General features: G+C 53.1%; 1 protein-coding gene across 1 annotated transcript; it reads right to left on the bottom strand.

Annotated features, from left to right (window-relative positions):
* Nucleotides 1-13,526: 13,526 nt before the first annotated feature.
* Nucleotides 13,527-17,602, bottom strand: CPK13 (calcium-dependent protein kinase 13). The gene is made up of 7 exons (XM_089601781.1): nt 16,749-17,602; nt 15,932-16,075; nt 15,527-15,679; nt 15,090-15,205; nt 14,823-14,990; nt 14,082-14,312; nt 13,527-13,998 (listed from the first exon to the last, which is right to left on the bottom strand). Exons 1-7 carry the CDS (start codon nt 17,368-17,370, stop codon nt 13,855-13,857), a joined length of 1,578 nt encoding a protein of 525 aa, XP_089457907.1. The 5' UTR covers nt 17,371-17,602; the 3' UTR covers nt 13,527-13,854.
* Between the last annotated feature and the right edge of the window lie 7,276 nt (nt 17,603-24,878).

Genomic DNA, 24,878 nt, shown 5'->3' with positions numbered 1-24,878 from the left:
AGGACTCCCACGAGTGGGCCAAGAAGTGTGACAAGTGCCAAAGGTTCGCCCACATTCCGCGCCAAGCACCGGCCCCTTTGTGTCCGATTATCGTGCCGCGACCTTTCGCGAAGTGGGGAATCGACCTCATCGGCGAGCTACCTACGGCCCCGAGACAATACAAGCACGCGATCGTGGCTATCGATTACTTCACGAAGTGGGTAGAGGCTGAGCCGCTAGCAAAGATCACCGAGGCGAACACGACAAGCTTCATTTGGAGAAACATCATCTGCCGCTTCGGGATCCCTGCGTCAATTGTAACCGACAACGGAAAGCAATTCGACAATGCGCGCCTCCGAGAAATGTGCGGACAGCTTGGCATTAGCAAGACTTTCTCCTCTCCCCGCCATCCCCAAGCCAACGGTCAGGTCGAGGCGGTGAATAAGACGATCAAGGAGAACCTGAAGAAGAAGCTGGAGGCAAGAAAGGGGGCTTGGGCTGACGAGCTCCCCATGGTCTTATGGGCATACCGCACCACCGCCCGAAACGCGACCGGCGAAACCCCTTTCGCTCTCGCGTTCGGCGTCGAGGCTGTGGTACCCGTCGAGATCAAGCTGCCAACCTTGCGCATCGAGGAGTACGACGAAGCCGCCAACGACGACGCGATCAGGCTCGAGCTAGACCTCATAGACGAAAGGAGGGCGGACGCACTTACCCGGCTTGCTGCGCAGAAGAGGAAGGTCGAGAAGTACTACAACTCGAAGATCAAGCTGCGGAAGTTCGCCGACGGAAGCCTCGTCCTTCGAAGGGTGTTCCAAAACACAAAAGTGCAAGGTGCGGGAGTTCTAGGCCCCACCTGGGAAGGCCCGTACCGTGTGCGCCGAGCCATCCACAATGGCACATACGAGCTCGAAAACATGGAGGGACTCGTGTTCACACACCCGTGGAATGCGGAGCATCTCCGGCAATATTATCAATAAATGTTCATTCGTCCATTTTTACGCTTTGTTGTTCTCATGTAACTTTCGATTCTAGCAAAGTCAATTTTAAATTTCAAGTTTGGCCAAAGGCCTGGGATGTAATTTTTGAACCATTTCGATAATCTAATGAATTACGTTTCACTTCAAAACATTGTATCTTAGTTTCTAGCCTCCTCTACGAGCACCCAAGAAACTCGGGGGGCTAAGGGGGATGGGGCGAGAATAACGAGCTCGCTTACTCCACTTTCCACGCGCCAAGCGGTAACAAAACACCCGTAAATCGGATCCGCGCACCGGATCTCCGACTTCGTACCCTCCTCGTGCGACGCTCTCGCACGGGTCGAGGCCGTATGCCGAGAGATAGCGAAACGTCGATGAGTTGGATCCGCGCACCGGACCTCCGGCCTCGCACGTCTTTTGCTGCGACCCTCTCGTGCACCAATGCACCTTGCGCACCGATAGGCGGCAAGGCATCGATGGATCACGTCCGCGCACCGGATTGTCGATCTCGGCAGCCAAAACCCAAAACGTGACACGCATACCAACGAATACCACGCTCACTGGGAGCTGCAAACCCATCCCGATACGCACGCCGATAGGTAGCGTACTCGCCGGAGGATGAGCGCGACGGCCACCCAGCTCGCGCACGCCGATAGGCAGCGAGTCACGAATGGATGGCCGGAAATCACACCCGCCGGATAAACTGCTCTAGCCAATGTCCGCGGGAAACTTCGCCGCCAAATGCGGCAGTAAGCCGTGCCAACCGGTTACGCTAAGCATAGTAAGCCGGGCTCGTAAGACACGCACTATTCAAATCGCGCAAATCGATTACACTAAGCGTAGCAAGTCGAGAAAATAAGACGCACGATGAAAAGAAAGCTTCAATTAAAGCAAAACGATATTGCATAAGCAACCTAATAAGAAAAGTACGAAAGTACGACGCAAACATAACAATAATCCGAAAGAAAGCACAAAGCGAGCGCTAAACAAGTGCGCGGAAAAACCAAAGCAAACTTGGCTACTCCGAGCCATAATCGACCTGCTCTTCGTCGTCCTCAAGGTGAGGGGCGCCCGACCCGCCAACGGTTCCTCCACCAGACCGACAGTTTGACGACTGAGCGGCCTCCGCAGGGACTTCGGGAGGCAGGTCGTCCTCCGGCAACTCGTCCTCCAAGGGAGGAAACATGGCGTCAAAGAAGGAAAATGTGATCCCTCGAGACGCGTTCTCCTCCGCGGTCGCATCCTTGACCCGCATGGCCACCTCGTAACGAGCCACCTCTAGCGAGAGATCCCAGTCCTCCTCCAACTCTGTCTTCGATCGCACGGCGTCGTCCTTCTCCTCGATGAGGGTCTGCACCTCCGCCCGCAGGGTTTCCCTCTCCCTCTCGGCCCTGACCCGGGAGATCTCGCTTGCCGACAATCGGGCGTGGACGATGTTCAGTTCTTCATCCCGGCTCGAGAGGGCCGCCTGGAGTTTCTTGGTCTCCCCTAAGAAAGTCTCGGCCGCCTGCTCAGCCTTCTCGGCCGCCGCATTCTCACGAGCTCGCTTTAGTTCCTCCTCAAGCGCTTGGAACTCTTGGACGGGCGGGCCCCGGCCAAGGCAGCGGCATGGGCGGCCGCTGTATCCTCCTTGTCTTTTTCCATGATCTGCATGCGACGCAACAAGTCCCGGAGAATGCGGTCGCTCCGTTCTTGGCGTGCGAGCATCTGTGGAAGCAAACAACGTACATGTAATCGAAATAAGCACAACAAATCGCAAATGAGGAAAACAAGCGAGTCATACCTTTCGGGCGTCGCCGATCCCGCTCTGGAAATGCTCAAGGTCGCTCACCGTCAGGAGACTCTTGAAATCCCGTAGTGAGGTTTCAAGGATCCCCTGAGAGCATCGGTCCCTCAGCTCCGCCGCCTCCGCCAGGAGCATCGACTCCATGCCATCTGGCGTCGCCGACGTATGAGCGCGCTTGTGGCCGGAGGACGAGCCGGGAAGGATCGTCGACGACGGTCGCTTATTCGAGGAGTTCGCCTCGGTCCTCGCCCGCGTTGGAAGCCCCCCATGGCGGGCCTCAGCTTGTGGTTGAGCCGCGATCACGGCCTCAGCGTCGGGCGCCACCCTCGGTGCCTGCGTGCGTGGTCGGTGTCGTCGGGTCATCGTATCTGAAAAAGATGAAGGGGTGACAGGTTAGAGTGCAATACAATGGAATATACATTAACTAGAAGCTTGTGTGCGGTTGGTACCCCCCATGTCAGGGGGAGGAGCAGACGAGCCCCCCGCCTCTGATTCGGGGTCCTCCGTAGCCTCCGCGGCGAGGCCCGAGCTCGGAAGGGCGTCGTCTCCAGGCGGGAACCACCCAGTCCTTGCCATTAGGTCTGGGGACTCGAAGTGCGGTCCTTGTCGCCTCGATTCCGGGAGCGCCCTGATCACCGCGTGAAGCTCAGAGCTTTCGATATCGCCCATAGGTGGAAAATCAGCCGCAAGACCAAAGAAGAGAGGCGCGACCCCGAAGGCTGATTCGGATACCCATATCCAAGGATATCGGTGCTTCGAATTAACGTTGCTGGCGATGATGAAGCGCTTGCGATGTAGCGCTTGGTAGAAGCCCGGCTTCCCCGGCACCCCTCGTATCGTCATGAGGTCCTGGATGTCGTCGGCGGTGACAGCCCTCTTCTTCTCCCGGTAAAGCATCATGTGGCACGCTGCGACCACCCGATAGAAGGCCGGAGACATCTGTAAGGCGTGCACCCCCAGTCGAACTAGCAACTCCTGGATAACCGGCTGGAAAGGCAACCTTAGCCCACCGCGGAGGCTCGCCTCGTGGACCGCGGCGTACCCCCTTCGAGGGCGGGACGGAAGATCGTCAGGCAACGGTCTGAGGATTGACACAGAGTCCGGGATGCTGTAGCGCTTCCTGAGGGTCTTGAAGCTGACGATGGAGATCAGGCTCGGGACATCGACGCCCGAGCAGTCAAAGTTACCCCGCACGGCTGACTCTCCTACCGGGAAGGACGAGGTCCGCGTTTCCTCTTGCGCAGTAGAGGAAAGTCCCCTCGCCGCAGGTGCTGCACGACGGCTCGACGAGTCGCCGGAGCGCCCGGAGTCCGGGGCGGTGCCCGGGCGCTCGATCGGCTGCCGGCCGGCCGGGTCACTGTCATCGGGACGTCCTCTCCTGCGTGCGCGTCAAGCCCGAGGACCCAGCCCGCCACCTGGCTAGGTGGCTCCTCCACGCGCGGCCCCGGCGACCTCCGGCCTTCGGCGCGCGCGCCAGGCCCGTCGGCCCGGCCCGGCTCTCGGCCAGTCGAGTCTCCGGCGTTTGAGGCTTGCCCGGGTGTCCCGGCGTTCAGCCCAGGCGCGTCCTGCCCGCCGGCCCGGCCCAGCTCGCGGGTTGCTGGGTCCTCCTCGCGCGCCTGTCGCCCAGCGGCCCTGTCCGGCCTTCGGCCGGTTGGGCCCTCCTCGCGCACGTCGGCCCGGCCCGACTCCCGGCCGGCTGCAGTCTCCTCACCTAGGCCCGGCCCGTTGGGCCCTAGGGTTTGCAGGGCCACCAGGATGGCCGCCTCTCCCTCTCCGGCGTCGGGCGGCCGGCACTCCTCCTGTCCGGCGCCGCCGACCCCTCCGGCAGCGTCGGCCGCCGCCGGCGGCGCTCCCCCGACGTAGACGCGCTCCAGCCCGGCTGGGGCCAACCCGCCTGGGCTCCCATGGCCGCCGACCACCTGCAGCGCAGCCCCACCCGAGGGGGTGGGGTCCCCCCTGATGCCAACGCCGCCCCGGGCGGCGCTCCTCTGCGCCACCGCGTCCTCGCCGGCGTCGGCCTCGCCAGACGCGTCGCCCGCGTCCTCCACGACCGGCTCGGCCCCCCCGGGACGAGGGACGTCTCCCCCAAGTCTGGGTTCGCCCCAGACGGCGCCGACTCGGCCGGGCCCGGCCTCCTCCACGCCGGCGTCGGCCTCCTCGGCCTGGTCGGCGTGCTCCCCGGTCGGGATCGTCGCGCGCGACTCTTCTGGCGCGATCCCGGGGCTGGGTCCAGCGCAGACGGCGCCGACCCAGCCAGGCGCGACTCCCCCGGCGTTGGCGGCGGCCTGCGCAGCGCCGCCGGTCTCCAGGGTGGTCGCCCCCGCGCGCGCGGCCTCCATGGCGTGTCCCTCGGCCAAGCCGGCCTCGTGCTGGTCGGCCCGGCTGTCCCCGGCGGCTGGTGCCATCAGGCCGGCGCTCTCCTGCCGGCGCTGGCCGTCTCCGGCACGCGCGCCCTCACCCTCGTCGGCCAGCCACGTTTCAACCAGTGAAAGATCTTCTCCGGTCATCTCAATAGCGTTGAACGAACGCGATGAGTGTCGAGTGTTGGGTGGTGTTGATGGGGGCGTAAATTGAGCCCAAAAAGCATCCAAATCCACGTGGTTTTCCTCAAACAAGTCGTGTAAGCCATCGTCAACGGGCCCACATCCCAGGTCAATGGGGTCCATGGCGCGAATAACGAAGCGAGCACGATCGACAAAAAATATAATAATAAAAATAACATGAAAGGACGTCGGAGCATACCTCTTGACGGCTTGCTTCTCCGATGGGCCAACGTCGGACTCTGAGTTTACCACGCGATTTACAATCGATGATAAACTCGGGGGGCTAATGTTACCGGTCCGTCTCGGTCCGGTAGATCGACGACGGCCACGCTGGCGGCCGTCCTGAGCCCGGCATTCGTCCGGGGCCGGCACTCGCCGTGGCCGGCTCTCCACGGCCGGCTCTCTAAGGCCGGCCCTCCAGGACCGGCGCTCCAAGGCCGGCCCTCCACGGCCGGCGCTCCAAGGCCGGCCCTCCTCGGCCGGCGCTCCAAGACCGGCCCTCCTCGGCCGGCGCTCCAAGGCCGGCCCTCCACGGCCGGCGCTCCAAGACCGGCCCTCCACGGCCGGCGCTCCAAGGCCGGCCCTCCTCGGCCGGCGCTCCAAGGCCGGCCCTCCACGGCCGGCGCTCCAAGGCCGGCCCTCCACGGCCGGCGCTCCAAGACCGGCCCTCCTCGGCCGGCGCTCCAAGGCCGGCCCTCCACGGCCGGCGCTCCAAGGCCGGCCCTCCAAGGCCGGCCCTCGGCCAAGGGGTTCCTCAAACACCTCTTGGCCGCCTATAAATATGAGGGTCTCTCCCTCGACCCAGGTAATCCGAATTTGAGTACTGAAACGCTGTCGAACTCGTACCTCGCTCGTTTCTCTCAAGTCTCGACCTCTAAACACTAAACCCTCTACAAACCACCTCAATCCTACTAATGTTGAGCGTCGGAGAGGTAAACAGAGGCAACCCCTCTGTTTCCCCTTTGTAGTTCACACCTTTCTGTTCACGTTTCAGGTGCTTGGATGAGATAGAGATCATCTACAGCTAAGGGACGGCTTGGGATACCAAGCCCGACACGCTCGAGTCGAGACGAGACCACTTGGTCCGACCTTGGGTCTAACCGTCTGCGACTCCTAAATCGTTGTCCGAAAAACTGCGACAACATCGAGCACTGCTCCTCGAGTCAAGTCATTCTCCCCGAGTCGAGCATCGCTCCTTAAGTCGAGTAGCCCTCCTTGAGTCGAGCCTTGCCCCTCGAGTCGAGTCATTCTCCTTGAGTCGAGCATCGCTCCTTAAAGTCGAGTCGCTCTCCTTGAGTCGAGCCTTGCTCCTCGAATCAAGACATCCTCCTCGAGTCGAGCCTTGCTCCTCAAATCGAGTCACGTCCTCCTCGAGTCGAGCCTTGCACCTCGAGTCGAGTCACTCTCCTCGAGTCATCCCCCTCGAGTCGAGCATCACCCCTCTCATCAAGTCATTCTCCCCGAGTTGAGCTTTGCTCCTCGAATCGAGTCATACTCCTCGAGTCGAGCATCGCTCCTCGAGTAGAGTCATATTCCTTAAAGTCCAGCCAATCTCCTTGAGTCGAGCCTAGCCCCTCGAGTTGAGACTTGAGTCGGCTCCCCGAGTCGAGCCTAGCCCCTCGAGTTGAGACTTGAGTCGGCTCCCCGAGTTGAGCTTCGCTCCTTGAGTTGAGACTTGATTCAGTCTCCTCGAGTCGAGCTTCGCTCCTCGAGTCGAGCCTTGAGTCAGTCTCCTCGAGTCGAGCTTCGCTCCTCGAATCGAGCCTTGAGTCAGTCTCCTCGAGTCGAGTCCCGCTCCTCGAGCAAGCACCTGGAGCGACGTGAAGAACAGGTTAGCCAAAGCAGAGACCCGCACTCACGTCTGGGGAATAAGGGCCGATCTTCCGAACGCAGACGAAGAAGCGTCACCAAGGCGGGAATGGCGGATGCCCCGTGAGACCGACTTATGCTTGATGCGTGGTCAAACTTTTAGCGTTTATCCCCGAGCAGTCGAAGCCCTCCGGTGCGGCAGAGCCTTCCGCCAGGTGCCACTCCGTCTTCTCGAAGCATCAGCCCGCAGCATCAACCTCCGTCTTCGAGACCTCGGAATGAGCACGCCTTTGCAAAATGCAAAAGTGCAGTCGCCTTCCAAGCTGGCCGAGACGGAAGCCATGATCTTCCCCTAATAAGTCACGATTACACAATCATTGCCCTGCTAGTCAACGTCGAGTCCCATGGACTCCGGATTGATGATATTATTAAGCAAAATGCCATCGAAGAAAGACTTGGGCATGACTTCACCACAAGATCAACGAGCTGCGACACGCCGGTACGCCTCTACACAAATGCGTGTCCCGCTTGCCCACGCATGTCCCCTTTGCTCCGGGGCTAGAGCGACGGACGCGAACGCGTCTGCCTCGCCCATGTCAACCTACCTCTCCTATCCGCTTGGATCCTCCTCCACGTGTCGATCACACACGCGTGTCGAGAGAGACGGAAAAGCGAGAGAGAGCACTATCGATTGTGAGAATATCCTTCATAACCACAAAAGCTTCGTGACAGTGATGCTCTAGGAAGTCTATTTTCCTCAAACACCCGGCGGAAACAACTAAAAGTTCACCGCCCAGGGCCTCCCGAGCAATGAACTTGGGGGGCTAATGTTGCCGGTCGTTTTTGGAAAGCCCGAGACGCCAAGAAGGCACGTCCCTCAAAGGGCCGATGGTCAGGCCGGAGGTCCTGAAGAGCGGCAAGTCTTCAAGCCCTCGCCCAAACTCTTGACTCCTTGAGTCGAGCCTAGCCCCTCGAGTTGAGACTTGAGTCGGCTCCCCGAGTCGAGCTTCGCTCCTCGAGTTGAGCCTTGAGTCAGTCTCCTCGAGTCGAGCTTCGCTCCTCGAGTTGAGCCTTGAGTCAGTCTCCTCGAGTCGAGCCTTGAGTCAGTCTCCTCGAGTCGAGCTTCGCTCCTCGAGTCGAGCCTTGAGTCAGTCTCCTCGAGTCGAGCTTCGCTCCTCGAGTCGAGCCTTGAGTCAGTCTCCTCGAGTCGAGCTTCGCTCCTCGAGTCGAGCCTTGAGTCAGTCTCCTCGAGTCGAGTCACTCTCGTCAAGTGGAAACCTTCATATTTCACGTGGAAAGAATGGTATTCGAAGACCCCTAAAGGCCCGCAAGAGTCCGGCAAGACGAGCCATTCACCACGCGCACAGCACGCTGCGCCAGCCAGCCGTGCAGCAAGCAGCACGCCGCACCTACAAGGTAGCGCGCCGCGCTAAGACGCGCCCGCTGTTGTCGCTGATTTTTGGACAACTATTTAGGAGCCCAAAGTGGTTAGACCCAAGGCCAGAGCAAGTGGTCTCACTTCGGCTCGAGCGTGTCGGGCTTGGTATGCCAAGCCGTCCCTTAGCTGTTGGTGGTGTCAATCTCGTCCAGGCACCTGAAAAGCAAGCAAGAGATTGTGAACTACAAAGGGGAAACAGGGGGGGTGCCCCTGTTTACCTCTCCGACGCTCAACATTAGTGGGATTGAGGTGGAGTATAGAGGTTTTAGGGGTGATGAGAAGCCAAAGATGAGCGAAACGAGCGAAGTACGAGTTCGGCAGCGTTTCGGGACTCAAAATTGGATTACCTGGACTAGGGGAGCGGCCCCTGTATTTATAGGCAGCCAAGGGGTGGTTTGAAGACCCCTTGGCCGAGTGAACAAGTTTGGGTCGGCCAATGGCCGAGGGAAGGCTCTAGAGCCGGCCATTGGCCGAGGGAAGGCTCTAGAGCCGGCCATTGGCCGAGGCAAGACTCTAGAGCCGGCCAATGGCCGAGGGAAGGCTCTAGAGCCGGCCATTGGCCGAGGCAAGGCTCTAGAGCCGGCCAATGGCTGAGGCAAGGCTCTAGAGCCGGCCAATGGCCGAGCCAAGGCTCTAGAGCCGGCCATTGGCCGAGGCAAGGCTCTAGAGCCGGCCATTGGCCGAGGCAAGGCTCTAGAGCCGGCCATTGGCCGAGGCAAGGCTCTAGAGCCGGCCATTGGCCGAGGCAATGCTCTAGAGCCGGCCATTGGCCGAGGCAAGCCTTGGGCCGGCCAATGGCCGAGGCAAACCTTGGATGGCCGAGGCAAACCTTGGGCCGGCCATTGGCCGAGGCAAGCCTTAGGGCCGGCCAATGGCCGAGGCAAGCCTTGGGCCAGCCATTGGCCGAGGCAAGCCTTGGGCCGGCCAATGGCCGAGGCAAACCTTGGGCCGGCTGCATGGGCATTTGACTTGGCCCTTGGTTTGGGCCGGCCCCTGGTTGGGTCAGGGCCTCGCCGTTCAGGACCTCGTACCGGCCGCGAGGGTCGAGGAAATGCCTTAGTCCTCGTCGGCCCTAGACGGGCCGACAACATTAGCCCCCCGAGTTTCTGGTCGAGCGTAGGTCGAGCGGAAACTCAGTGCTTGCGTTGATGTGCGGACCCAGGACAAACACTCTCGGGTTTGTGGTCGCATTGTAGAAGGGCTTTCAATGCATCGCGAGGGATGGCATCGGTGCGTCACGAGGGACGGCTTTGTGCGTCACGAGGGACGGCCTTTACGCGTCACGAGGGACGGCTTTTGTTGCGCGTGGCTTATTTCCTCGACTTACCAATGAAAGCGTAATCGATTTTCACGTCTTTGGCCTCGGGGGGCCTCGGTGTCACGTTGCGTGACCGGGTTTTCTGTGGACGCTGGCTAGACCAGATACGCCCTGGCGGACGCAAGCCTTTGAACCCATTTAAAACTCGTTGCCTATCGGCTCACGAGCTGGGCGGCGAGCGTGATGCCACATTTGTGTGGCCAGGTTTCCCGTGGACGCTGGCTAGACCAGATACGCCCTGCGGACGCAAACCTTGAACCCATTTGTAATTCGTTGCCTATCGGCCCACGAGCTGGGCGGCGAGCGCGATGCCAAACTTGTGTGGTGAGGTTTCCCGTGGAAGCTGGCTAGACCAGATACGCCCAGCGGACGCAGACCTTGAACCCATTTGTAACTCGTTGCCTTTCGGCCCACGAGCTGGGCGGCGAGCGCGATGCCACTTTTGTGTGGCGAGGTTTCCCGTGGACGCTGGCTAGACCAGATACGCCCAGCGGAAGCAGACCTTGAACCCATTTGTAACTCGTTGCCTTTCGACCCACGAGCTGGGCGGCTAGCGCGATGCCACATTTGTGTGGCGAGGTTTCCCGTGGACGGTGGCTAGACCAGATTTGCCCAGCGGACGCAGACCTTGAACCCATTTGTAACTCGTTGCTTATCGGCTCACGAGCTGGGCGGCGAGCGCGGACCCAAGACTCAACTCGAGGGCTCATGTAGAGCCTGCACGAGGAATAGTTAGTTGACTTGTGGACTTGGGACTCAACTCGAGGACTCATGCAAAGCCTGCAAGAGGAGTGGTTAGTTGACTTGTGGACTCGGGACTCAACTCGAGGGCTCTTGTAGAGCCTGCACGAGGAGTGGTTAGTTGTCTTGTGGACTCGGGGCTCAACTCGAGGGCTCTCGTAGAGCCTGCACGAGGAGTTTCGTGAAGAGTCGTCGCGAGGAGTATCGGTCGACTCGCGGACTCGGGGCTCGACTCGAGGAATGAATTTATCTCGAGATGACATCGCAGAGCCTGCACGAGGAGTATCAATCGACTCGTGGACTCGAACTCGACTCGGGGACTCACGTAGAGCCTGCACGAGGAGTTTCGTGAAGAGTCGTCGCGAGGAGTATCGGTCGACTCGCGGACTCGGGGCTCGACTCGAGGAATGAATTTATCTCGAGATGACATCGCAGAGCCTGCACGAGGAGTAGCTTGTCGACTTGTGGGCTCGGTACTCAACTCGAGGAGTGAACTCAACTCGAGGAGAAACGTAGAGTCAGCACGAGGAGTAGCTTGTCGACTCGTGGACTCGGTACTCGACTCGAGGAGTGAACTCAACTCGAGGAGAAACGTAGAGTCGGCACGAGGAGTAGCTTGTCGACCCGTGGGCTCGGTACTCGACTCGAGGAGTGAACTCAACTCGAGGAGAAATGTAGAGTCGGCACGAGGAGTTTCGTGAAGAGTCGTCGCGAGGAGTATCGCTCGACTCGCGGACTCGGGGCTCGACTCGAGGAATGAATTTATCTCGAGGAGACATCGTAGAGCCTGCACGAGGAGTATCAATCGACTCGTGGACTCGAACTCGACTCGAGGACTCACGTAGAGCCTGCACGAGGAGTTTCGTAAAGAGTCGTCGCGAGGAGTATCGATCGACACCCGTTCACGCCCTCAGAACGAACGGGTGGTTGACCACTCATGTCTTTCTCGAGTCGAGAAGAAAGGGGTCGAGCTGTAGAAGGGATTTCGGGCTGTGTAAGTCGGGAAGTCCCCTCCTTCTAGCGCCAAAATGTTGTCGCACGAAAATGAACAACGATTAAATACCTCGGGCGGTTCGATCCAAGGCCGGACCAAGTGATCGCGCCCAGGCCAAAAATGGGAGCTCGTAGACCGAGCTGCACCCTCCAGACCCTGAGGTGTGTTTTGGGGGGTGTGACCGTGCCAAAGGTTGGCTGCCTACGTACCCTTTAGTCGGGATCAGGTCAGAACGTAGTTCCATTTGTGTATGGGGGCTATCTTGGGCTCAGAGGCTTTGGGAACCCAAGTCTTTAGAGTAGGACCCGGCTCGTAGCTTCTGGTGAAGACTTTAGAGGGGTCGCGTGCTCGTAGCTCGGAGTTCTAGCTCAAGGGCCAAGAAGCTGGAGAGCAGTGCGTACTGCAGAAGCTCGGGTCGCAGAAGAGGAGCGCGCTCCCTCTCGTGGAGGGGGGTCCTTGTTTCTGAGCCGAGGGAAGAGGAGTGCGCGCTCTTGGAATGTCACAAGAGCACGAGAGAATTCTTCAGAGAAGAGAAGTATTGTTCTCGAAAAATGTATGAATGTCCTTCTTTTTCTCCCCTAGGGGGGGGTATTTATAGTATTTGTGGGGAGGCCTTGGGCCGGCCCCTTGAGGCCCACCGGGTGGCCGGGAGCGAGGCGCGCGAGGCCTCACGCCCAAGAGGGCGCAGGGCGCACGGGACATGTCGCCTGGATGGGCGCGGGGCGTGCCAGGCGCGGGGCGTGCCTGGCAGCGGGCGTGCCCGGCCGAGGTGGCAAAGACGCTCGGCCGAGGTGGCAAAGACGCTCGGCCGAGGTGGCCGAGCTGACGAAGACGCTCGGCCGAGGTGGTTGAGCTGGTGAAGACGCTCGGCCGAGCTGGCGAAGGCGCTCGGCCGAGGCGGCCGAGTTGGCGAAGGCGCTCGACCGGTGTGGCCGAGGTGGCAGGGACACCCGGCTGAGGCAGCAGGGGCGCCGAGGCGCGCGTGAGCCAGGCGCGATAGGGCGCGCTGAGGCCCATTGGGCCGGGGGCCTCAGGGCCGGGGGCGCAGGTGCGCGCGCGCCGGCCGTGCCGGGCTGTGGGTGCGTCGGGGCGCTCGGGCCTGGTGGGCCGGGGCCCGTTGGGCTCCCGGCCGGCAAAGCCCGGCCGGCCTTGAATCGTTTTTGAATTTCCGGTGTTCCGAAAACGACCGGTAACAAGATGGATCAAGAGCGGAGAGGTCCTTTGATTTTGAGGATCTTCAATGAATCCTCTGTTTTTGGGAGTTCAGGTTGAGGGATCCTCTGCTTTTGAGAGTTCCGGCCAGAGGATCCTCCGATTTTGGGATCTTTGGTGAAGGGATCCTTTGGTCTTGATATTTTGGTGGAAGGATCTTCTTGTTTTGAAACCTTTGGCGGAAGGGTGTTGGTTTTGATATTTTGGCGGAAGACAATTTAAAAGATCACTTGATGTAGTTAAAATGACTAAATTTTCTAGTCTCGAGACCTTTGGCGAAAGGATTATCTAGCTCTCAACTTTTGGCGGACTGATTCTCGGGTTTTGGGACTTTCCCAAATAGTCCCATGTCGTTTTTGTTTTTGAAGTGTCGTTTTTACTGTGTAAATGACGACATAACATGTATTATTCTAAAGCATTAATTTGTAGTCGATATCTTTGGGTTTTTAAAAAAAATTGTGAAGTCTTGTATCACACACTCTCATTTATTCTAATATGAACCCTTTGTATTTACATTTTTTCTTTTACTGATATATTCTGACGTCATAGTACTGTCAACCATAGTACTGTCAACCATTTTAGTAAAAAGGAAATAGAAAGGATATACTCGGAGAAGAACTCGCCGGAGCACACTTTTCTCACGCTACGAGACCTTGATATTTCTTTTCCAAAAGTATGCAATAGCACTTGTTGCCTAGTTTCGAGTTCACATTGTCAACCAACCAAGAAACAAAAAGAAATAAATAAATCACAGAAAGGTTGAACTGGTTAATAAAAATGGGATACAGAGAATCATAGACCGTATCATGAAGTCTTTCTTTTTCGGTTTATACAATCAACACATTCATTTGCCAGAGCTTATAATTTCTAATCAAATATCACGATTCCTTGTTTAAAGCACACAAGCAATATTTAGGCCTTCTCTCTTAACGCTCGAGCAATGCCAAACAAATAATAACAAAAGAAAGCAAAGTACCCCAAATTCGGTACGTTGCTTCCTCTCAAAGCCAAACCTCGAAAAAAATCCAAATGCGGACAGATGATTCGGTAAGTCTTACCCCAAATTTAGAGAATCGTCCTTCATAAGCTTTACACTAAGGCTGTTGAATCTTCCTCTGGAATAATGCCGAGAAGCCTTCCTCCAATCTGTACCAGTCTTCATCATTGCTGCGAATTCAGCATAGCTTATGAGCCCGTCCTGCATCAATCAAATCAGAACGTCAGTTTGTGAACCGTACGATCGTGATAGGGAGAATATAAGCTGGCCCATCAAAGTTCAACCTTGTCCGTGTCGACTTCTAGGAATATGTCGTTTGCGACATCTGTACAATCCTCAGTTCCGTCTTCCATCAAGGAATCTCTCAGCTCACCTGCCTCGATGAAACCGTTCCCGTCCTTGTCGAAATAGGAAAAGGCTTTCCGTAGATGCTCATCGTTGGCCATTCTCCGTAGATGGAGCGATACAGCAACAAATTCACCACAGTCTAGTGTTCCTTTTCCATTAGCCTCGGCCTTTTGATACAGAAAACATATTGTAAAGGACAGAACTCATTACTCGTAGGCCAATATGTACACTGCATATGTAATACTTGTGTTGAAAGAATTGGCATGTGTAGAATAAATGTCACATCTTAAAAATGTAAATATAATCACAATGCAGTGTCATGTCAACCCGGCAAAGCTCTCTGTCTACAGAGCCAATTTCTCTTTACTGTTTCCTCAAAAGCCAAAGGACTACAGCCTGATAGAGGAAATTAACAAGGAAACTTTTCCTCTTTCTTTGTACCCCCAATAGCGATTTTGTGACATAAATAAAGTTCCAAGAGCTGTTACATCATTCCATAAGACCTAAGTCAAGATATTATATCATCGGTTTTGCGGGACTCCTTTTGTCAGCAAAAACTAACTGTTGATCTGTGATCAAATGAACAGTCACTATCTTCAGGATTGAACAGTGCCACGGGCATGTTGCATTCACAACCAATTTAGAAACAGTTAAAATAAGGCAAAAGCACGACTCACAGCTTCGATAAGCATCTGAACTTCAGGCTCTGCCATCTGGGATCCAAACATTTGTAGTCCGGATCTTAGTTCTTCAACTGAAACGATGCCATCATTATCCGTGTCTATTTTTCTAAACAACTCTTTGATGTCTTCAACTTCTTCAGTCGACAAGAAATCAGCAATAACCTGTTTGCATTTCCTGCTTGTAATACATGAATAGCGAGATAAAAAAAAAATAATAATAATAGTAATAATAATAACAATATAAAGAAGCAGTCAATATACCCTCAAGGCCTTTCTTTTGAATCTGTTCATCATTGAAAATTGCTTAAGTCTGGATTTCACAACATCACCGAGAGGTACATTTGGAGCTTTTTTAGCATTTTGGAGCCAGGGATGCTCTGCAAAATAAGTTATACATGATAAGGTTAGGCAAAGCACTGCCAGGACTGATCTAATTCAAAGTTCATGAATAGTTCCGAATTGACCAAAAACAGGTAGCTTTCTCTAAAATCTTCGGCATGAATACATGAGAAGGGTTCCGAATTGATCTTCTGCTATAATACTATTAAAATGCTTGCTCGGAATTTAATCTTTGTGCATGACTTAGGTAACCAAGACCACTGATGACATCATCCTTATGCATATGCATGAACATAAATACCCATAGATGCTGCCCAAATAACAAGGTAGGTTTGCATTTTATAGCAGAGAGGAAATACCCAGAACTTGTTTGGCTGTTAGTCGTAGCTTCGGGTCTGGCTCTAACATCTGCTTAACTAGGCTCTTGGCAGCGTCTGAAATATTGGACCACGGATCTCGTTTAAAGTCAATAAGCCCCCGTAAAATGGCCTGTGCAACACCCTGCTCGGACTCTGGAATATGATCAAAATTCATGCAAGTACTATTCAATTTTTTTTAAACAAGAACTGCTTATATTGATGAGGGCTAAAGCCATAATTACACAAAAAGGAATAAGTACTATTCAATAGTGTAATAACAAGCAAATGTTATAAAAACTCTACCAAAACAATCTGACAGATAGAATTTGCCTAGGGCAAGCTAAATTCAAACATTTCAAAGAAGCTAGTCACTGGGGAATTTATACATAGAATACAAATACTTACCAGCCCAAAATGGAGGCACTCCGCACAACAATATATAGAGAATAACCCCTGCACTCCATATATCGATTTCTGGCCCATAATTCCGCTTCAACACCTCTGGAGCCATATAGTATGGACTCCCAACAATCTCAGAAAACTTCTCACCTATATAAATCGGAACATACATAAAACATTTCGAAAAAGATGGCACACTAGATAAGAAATTTAGTAGATGACTATAAAATAACTTGAAACCCATCCATGTATAAGTACAATAAACCAAATATGAGAGTCCAGTAAAAGTTCTAAAGACACTGGGATGAATTAGAGGCATCGCATTCAGACAACTCTATCTGTATGAACAAATGACATTGTAAACCAAGGGGAAGGTCGAATTAATTAAAAAAAAAAAAAAAAAATTGTCTTACTTCGTAAAATCAAGAGTAAAATATCCCATACAATACACCTTTAAACTCATTCCTTGGCATAATAATAACTTGTATGTGAGTAGGAAACCGTGTGAAGTAATAAGCAAATGAACATGTTTCGGTAAATCCACAAACCCAGAAAAGGAATATAATCAAATTCAGAACAACTGAGTAATGAGCAGACAAACAAAACTAATCAAAGGCCAATTAAGAATATGAGTGCGTATATAGCAACTTCATTTAATGAACATTAAAAAAAACTTAATAATAGTTCAGAAAGAAATGCCTCAATAATAAAAAAAATAAGAAATAAAAAAAAAAAAAAAAAAAACAGCTACCAAAGACAGCAATTTAAGCTGATTCCTCCCAAACAAAGTTCTCAATTCCCTTTCCCCAAACAAGGTAGTCACCTGGCTTGAAGAAGATGGAGAGGCCGAAATCAATGGCCTTGAGCGGGGAATTCTCCTTCTTGTTGGCGAAGAGGAAGTTTTCCGGCTTGAGGTCACGGTGTATAACGCCATGCTTGTGGCAGAGCTGAACGACCTCAACGATAGTCCGTGTGACGGCCGCGGCAGATCGCTCGTTGTAGTGGCCGCGAGCCACGATGCGGTCGAAGAGCTCGCCACCCTCGCAGAGCTCCATCACCAGGTGGACAGCATTTTCGTCCTCGCAGGCCTCGCGGAGGGTCACGATGCTTGAGCTCCTCGGCAGGTGCTTCATGATCGCCACTTCCCGGCGCACATCGTCGACGTCCACTGTGGTCCGGAGCTTCCTCTTCGAGATGCTCTTGCACGCCAGAAGCTCCCTCGTCTGCCGATCGATGCAAAGGTAGGTCACGCCGAACTCGCCTCTCCCGAGCTCGCGATCCACAAGGTACCTCTCCTCAATGCTCTCCTCCGCCGCCGCTCCGGCCAACACCGCAACCGGAGCCTTCTTCACGGCGCTTGAATCTCGCCGGTGGTCGTGGCCAGAGAAATTTGATTTCACGTCCTCCCTCGCCACAGCCGCCGGAGATCTGCAGCAGTTCCCCATCGGATCTGGCGCCGAACGAACCCTATTGTAGCCGGAACGATGAGAACAGAATCACTTTCCACGTACTGGCTCTCAGGACCTTCACATGGTAACAATGTCGAAACCCTAGCTCTTCGAACAAGGCCGAAATCACAGAGAGAGATAGAGACAGTGAAGTGTACGGTAACGGCTCTGATAACGATACTAGCGAGGGTGTGTTATTTTTATTGGCAAGTATATAAATAGAAGGGAATATTTATGTTTTTTAATATTATAACGTATTTTTTCGCGTCAATATTACTATTATTATATTTGAAGTGTTTGATTCTGTGAGTTTTGTCGGGGAAATAGAACAAAGGTTTGAACGGTCCAGAACGCGACGGCGACTAACGTATTTCTTTTTATATTTATATTGTTGGTTGGTTGGATAGCGCCATGGAATTCCTTTTCCTTTCTATATTCTGGTTCAGGGATTGATCTTGATCTTGATCTCGTAGGACCTGCAACCCAACTCGGAACCGAGTCTGCGGCCTAAAGTTTGAAGGCCAAGCTTTAAGAAATTCGTGTTAGATATATTGCCACAGAAAATATATATGTATATAGTTGTTATATAGTTGCTATGAAACCCGAACATAAATCGTTTGAGGTGTAGAAAATACTATCGATGGTTTTCGAAAATTATTAAATTTCTCTTGACTTACGAAGAATTCTGCGTCGAACCCTAAAATCGGATGCCCAACGGCCGGGTCACCAAAAAGCCCACGAAAACTAAGACCCACTCAAAACAGGCCAAGGCGAGCCCACACTCGCTCGCGTTGCAGCGACGCACAACATAGGCTACCTTGCGCCACGCGACATATGCGGGGAGCGCGCTCATAGGAGCCTCCCGCGCACGTACCTCAAAAAAGGAGGCGTGCACGCACGCCCAACAGACTGGCACGCACGGCCTGCTCTCGCGCCCCGCACTATCAAAATTCCACAGCGCGCTCATGGAAGTGTGTCCAGAGGCCCTCCTATGCCTCCACATCCACTCTAAATACCCCCCTCAGAGAGGTCAAAGACACATTCATTGTTCATCAAGATTACTCGTTCTTAGAGTCTTGAAAGGCTACCAGAGACTTTCTGCACACAGTTTCTCTAATCGAGCGCTTAATCTCCCCCACACAGCTGCGCCCGGGATTCTCTACTGAGAATATCCCTCATCTCCAAGAGAAATCACATTGTTTCTCTAATCGAACGCTTAATCTCCCGTGCACGGCTGTAACCGAGATTCTCTACTGAGAATCTCTACTGAGAATCTCCCTCATCTTCATGAGAAAGCACACATTCTCTCTCGGGTCACTCGATTCTAGAGTTGAAACATCACCAAATAGCGTACACAAACACATTGAACTACGTCATGACTTGATCCCGCAACTCGGGACGTAGGCAGCTCACAAGCAACGGAGTCACCCCCCATTCACCACATGCTCTCTTCAGAGAACGCCTCCGGGCTAGAGGAACAACAACTCGAGACTTTTGAGTTCCCACACTCGGCTCGGGTGCGACCACTAGGTCCGACCTTGGATTGAACCTCCCGAAGCTTTCCGCTTTGCCGATTTTTGTCCACAACATTTTGGCCCTAGGGGACTTCATAACTTAAACGGCCCGAAATCCCTTCCAATCATCTTCTTTTCTTCTTCTTTTAAAAGATTCAACTTTCTCAAACTTGAGAAAACATGAACAATCAAATCCATAACACATCTGACAAAGGTGAGAACTCTCATGCTGAAAGTGCTTGGTACAACCTGTGCCGGATAGGTGCGTGTCGTACGTAGAAAACTCCTATTATCTCAACTAAATCCGAGCTTGTTCTTGAGTAGTTTTGAGGTTTTTCGTGTGTTTTGAAGGTTTTCAGGTCAAAAATGGGATTTCTATGATACTCTGGGCAAATCTGTACAAATCGAGGCATTCGGGATCAAAAACGAGTCAAGAACGAAGAAGGAGTCAAGAAGACTCCAGACCTCGCGCCACGACCCTCCTAGCGCGCGCCGCGAGGTATGGAAATCATCCCGAGCCATCTCCGAGCAGTTTGCGCGTTCCGCGAAGTTATGGAATTGCTAACCTCGCGCCGTGACCCCCAGACCGCGCGCCGCGAGGTTGAAGAATTTCAGCGTCGAAAATCCCCGAGCGTCAAGCGCGGAACGCGACCTCCCGAGAAGAACTACCTCGCGCCGTGACCCCTATACCGCGCGCTGCGAGGTGCGCGAATCCAAAAGAGGAAACGCGTTTTCTGGAGCAATCTGGGCCGTCGGATCAAGTTTTGTTACCCAGTCTACTCCGAAAATTAGAGGAAGCACCCTAATTTCGACCTAAGCCTATAAATTCACTTCTCAACCTCTTGTTTAGGACTTTTGGCACTTTTTCATTGTTTTTCTTAGTGTTTGGGAGAGATAGAGAGAAAGATGAGAGCCATTCTTCATCAATTCGCGCCAATTACAGTTTTCTTCTTCTGTTTTACTCTTGAACTCCCATATTTTTAATTTTCAATTTAGTTTTCAATTATGGTTTCTTCTTCTTCTTTTTCTTTTATTTTATTTTTGTTTTCTCACTACGCCATGAACTAATTCCATTAAGGACTATGGCATAGCGGGTTTAGGATTCGGTTATGGATTTGATTAAATATATTGAAGTTCAATTTCCATTCTCTACTACTTTGCTTAATTCAAATCCGTTTTTAATGCTTGATCGAGATTAGCTACCTTGTTCATGATTTTTATACTTCATCTTGATGCTTGAGAAAGATTAGGTTGTTAGTGTTTTGGTTTGAATTACTATGATGCATGCCTAGGCTAGAGATAGTTAGGTTGCCATAGAATCGTGTGAATACTTTTGATATGAATGCATGTTTTGTTAGGGATTGAGATCGAGAGAAGATTTTCCTAGCTTTGACATAGGTTGTTAGATGCTCGAGAGAGATTTAGCAATATTATTCTGCGAGTATGGTTAGCAAAGAGTAGTGAGTTGATTATTGATTGTGCGTCAAATTTGTGTATCCAAACCGTTGAATAAACCCGTGAAGCCTTGGTCCTTAGCCTCTCTTTCTGCTTACAACTTTTATTTGATTATTTTGTTATTTAATTGTTTTAAAACTTGTCAATAATTTGTGACATCTTTCCATCTTTCCTTTTAGTTCAATTCGTGCTAGTTAATTTGTTTGTTTAATTAAGCTTGTTCCTCGTGGGATCGACACTTGTACTTAAGTCACTATATTACTTGAGCGCCACGTGCACTTGCGCGCGTAAAAATCGCAACAAGTTTTTGGCGCCGTTTTTGCGTTGTCTTTCTCTTTTGAAGGTTGATGCGAAAAGACGGTGATTCGAGTCTCCTTCTGATAGATTATGAAATCGAGAAAACGTGCAAGAGAAATCGAAAGGAAAAGAAGCAAAACATAGACGAGGAAGTCATTGAAGAAGAGATCATGGCCAACGAAGAGAGACCACTCCTCGACTATGTGTTACCCACCACTCAAGGGTACAGCCCGACCATTGTCAACTCGGCCATCGGAGGGAACCAAAGTTTCGAGATCAAGACGGGGACGATCAACATGATCCAGCCAAATCAATTCTCCGGAGCCCCGAATGAAGATCCGAACGAGCACATATCCAACTTCAACGAGTTGTGCGGGACATTCCAGATCCACAACATCAACGCGGACGCCATCCGACTCCGACTGTTCCCATTCTCTCTCCATGACCGGGCAAAAGCATGGCTCAACTCGCTTCCTCCCGATTCCATCACCACATGGGAGGGGTTGTGCAACACATTCCTCGCCAAGTTCTTCCCGTTCGAGAAGACGGCCCGCCTAAGAAACGCCATTCACAGCTTCGCGCAAATGGACGGCGAGTCCCTCCACGAAGCATGGGCACGCTTCAAGGAGATGCTTCGAAAATGTCCTAACCACGGGGTCACGTTACCTGTCCAACTTCAAACGTTCTACTACGGACTCATCACCTCGACGAAGACCTTAGTTAACACCGCCGCGGGAGGCACGGTGCTAACTAAGATGCCATCAGAGTTCCAAGCGCTCCTTGAAGAATTAGCGCGCTCCAACGACCAATGCCCGATAGAGAGGAGAATCATGAAGGCCGGTCCCGCCACTGCTCAAGCCGCGATGACCACGATTGATCCGGAGACAATGGAACAGATGACGATAGAGATGGCAAACCTTCCAAAGGAGATGCGGGAGATGAAAGAGATGAAAGCCGTGGTGAACTCCACTCAAACGACTTGGGAGCCGTGCTTCTGGTGTCAAGGGAGTCATTTCACCGATGATTGCCCGCACGCGAATGATGGCCATGCGGAAAATGCGAACTACGTGGGGAATTACAACCGGCCCACATTCCAAAACTCCAACAACTACAACACCAGAGCAAGGAACAACCACCCCAACTTCGCATGGAGGGCGCAACAACAACAAGGCTTCCTACAAAGTCGACCACCGGGGATGCCGCATCAACATCAACAACAGGTGGGAGGCCAGAATCGTCCACAACAAGTTCAGCCCGCACCAAAGCCAAACATAGAGGAGCTCTTGGCCTCCTTCATCACCGAGTCTCGAACGAGAATGACGAATTAAGAGGCACAAATCCGGAACCTCGAGACGACGGTGGGGCAACTAGCTCGGGACTTCCATGCACGACCTCAGGGCACTCTACCAAGCAACACCGAAGTCAACCCGAGAGATCAATGCAACTCCATCACACTGAGAAGTGGGCTCGAACTCAAAAGAGCCGACAAGGGGAAAGAGAAAGAGAAAGAAGAAGACAAGCCATCTTCCTCAACGGTCGCAACTCCAACGATCACGCCTCCCCCGCCCGCGGTCACGATCAAGATGGTACCGGCCCCATTCCCGCAAAGACTGAAGAATGCGAAGCTCGACAAGCAATATAGCAAGTTCATGGAGCTCTTCAAGCAACTTCGCATCAACATCGCCTTCGCCGATGTCATGGAGCAGATGCCCGCCTACGCAAAATTCCTAAAGGACATCGTCACGCACAAGCGCAAGATCGAAGATTGTAGCACCATTACACTCTCGGAGGAGTGTAGTGCTATAATTCAACGAAAGCTCCCACCAAAGCTCAAAGATCCGGGAAGCTTCACCGTTCCATGCGCAATTGGCGAGTTCTCCTTCAACAAGGCACTCTGCGACTTGGGGGCAAGCATCAATCTCATGCCCTACTCCATTTTCCGACGGCTAGGAATCGACGAAGTGAAGCCCACGCGAGTGACACTTCAAATGGCGGACAGGTCGATCAAGCATCCCCGAGGCATCATCGAGGACATACTCGTGAAGGTCGACAAATTCATCTTCCCCGCCGACTTCGTGGTACTAGACATGGAGGAAGACCACGGCATTCCCATCATCCTGGGAAGACCGTTCCTAGCCACCGGAGGAGCCCTAATCGACGTGCGGAAAGGCGAGCTGAAACTGAGGGTAAATGACGAAGAGGTCACCTTCAACGTTTTCAAAGCAATGAAGTACCCAAAAGCAAGCGATGACATATTCCGGGTAGACGTGTGCGAGGCAGCCATCCACGACCACTCATTTCGCTCGGAGGAGCCCCTCGAGGTATGTCTCTTAAACAACTCTGATTTCACTAATGCGTTTGTCACATGTGCAGCCCTAGAATATGCAAATCACATGAATGGCTTCGAGGCAAACACGAGATGATATTTTGAGGAGCTCGAAGAAAGCAAAAGACGAGCCAAACCATCGGTGGAGGAGCCACCGGAGATCGAGCTCAAGGAATCGCCCGGTCATCTCCGCTACGCATTCCTAGGTGAAAAGAAGACACTGCCGGTCATCATCTCCGCACAACTCAACGCCGAGGAAGAAGAAAAGTTGTTGCGAGTGTTGCGAAGTCATATGCCCGCAATAGGATGGACTCTTTCCGACATCAAGGGAATAAATCCATCCTATTGCGAGCATCGCATCCTCATGGAAGACAACTCTCGGCCGTCCGTGGAGCACCAAAGGCGACTGAATCCAGCCATGAAGGAGGTGTTGCGCAAAGAAATATTGAAGTGGCTTGACGCGGGGGTGATCTACCCAATCTCTGATAGCGCATGGGTGAGCCCGGTTCAATGTGTCCCGAAGAAAGGAGGCATCACGGTGATCAAGAACGACAACAACGAGCTTATCTCAATGCGCACCGTCACAGGGTATCGGATTCGCATGGACTACCGCAAGCTCAACAATGCGACTTGAAAGGATCATCTTCCCCTCCCATTCATCGATCAAATGCCCGATCGGCTCGCCGGCCACGAGTACTACTGCTTCCTTGACGGATACTCGGGGTACAACCAAATAGCCATCGCCCCCGAAGACCAAGAGAAGACCACGTTTACGTGTCCGTACGGCACCTTCGCTTTCCGGTGAATGCCCTTCGGCTTGTGCAACGCCCCGGCCACTTTTGAACGATGCATGATGGCAATCTTCTCCGACATGATCGAGAAAACCATCGAGGTATTTATGGACGACTTCTCTGTTTTTGGTTCCACTTACGATGTTTGTCTCGAGAATTTGTCTAAGGCATTAGGGCGATGCGTGGAGACGAATCTGGTGCTTAATTGGGAGAAGTGCCACTTCATGGTCAAGGAAGGGATCGTTCTGGGACACCGAGTGTCACCGCAAGGGCTGGAGGTGGATCGGGCAAAGATAGCAACGATCGAGAAATTGCCACCCCCGGTCTCGGTCAAGGGCGTGAGAAGCTTCCTCGGGCACACAGGCTTCTATCGGCGATTCATCAAGGACTTCTCAAAGATCACGAAGCCCCTCTGCGGCCTGCTCGAGAAGGACACAAAGTTCGTCTTCACCGAAGAATGCATGAAGGCGTTCACCATCCTCAAAGAGAAGCTAAGCACGGCTCCCGTAATCACCGCTCCCGATTGGACTCTACCATTCGAGATCATGACGGATGCGAGTGATTACGCCGTGGGTGCGGTCCTTGGACAACGTCAAGACAAGTCATTCCACACGATATATTATGCGAGCCGCACTCTCAACGACGCCCAAGTCAACTACACCACCACCGAAAAGGAGCTCTTTGCCATGGTTTTCGCCTTCGACAAATTCCAGCCGTATGTCATCGGCAACAAAACCATCGTCTACACCGACCACGCTGCAATCCGGTATTTGATGGACAAGAAAGACGCGAAACCTCGACTTATCCGGTGGGTGCTTCTCCTCCAAGAGTTTGACGTGGAAATCAGAGACAAGAAGGGATCTGAGAACCTCGTCGCCAACCACCTCTCGCGCTTAGAAGATCTCTCTCATGTCCCCGACCATCGCATGCGCATCAACGACGATTTCAGGGACGAGAAAGTGCTAGCCTCGGAGGGAATCTCATCGCCATGGTATGCCGAATTTGTCAACTACTTGGTGTGCGAAAAAATCCCGCCTGATTTCAATCATCAACGCCGAAAGAGGTTCCTCTCCGATGTGCGCCACTACTATTGGGAAGAGCCTATCTTGTATCGCCATTGTG

The sequence above is a fragment of the Urtica dioica genome, chromosome 2 (assembly GCF_054948205.1).
Source record: "Urtica dioica subsp. dioica isolate 48M chromosome 2, U.dioica_male_clone48M_v1_H2, whole genome shotgun sequence".
NCBI lineage: Eukaryota > Viridiplantae > Streptophyta > Magnoliopsida > Rosales > Urticaceae > Urtica > Urtica dioica.
Note: the sequence above shows the minus strand (reverse complement) of the source record. Positions and strands in the feature narration are given on the sequence as shown.

Bases quoted from the DNA above. Each gene is read 5' to 3' on its own strand.
- CPK13 (XM_089601781.1), bottom strand. From the start codon at position 17,370: ATGGGGAACTGCTGCAGATCTCCGGCGGCTGTGGCGAGGGAGGACGTG. The intron at 15,680-15,931 runs GTAAGTATTTGT...ATCATATTCCAG, and splicing joins AGTGCCTCCATTTTGGGCTG to AGTCCGAGCAGGGTGTTGCA. The intron at 15,206-15,526 runs GTATTTCCTCTC...CTTATTTTGCAG, and splicing joins AACAGCCAAACAAGTTCTGG to AGCATCCCTGGCTCCAAAAT.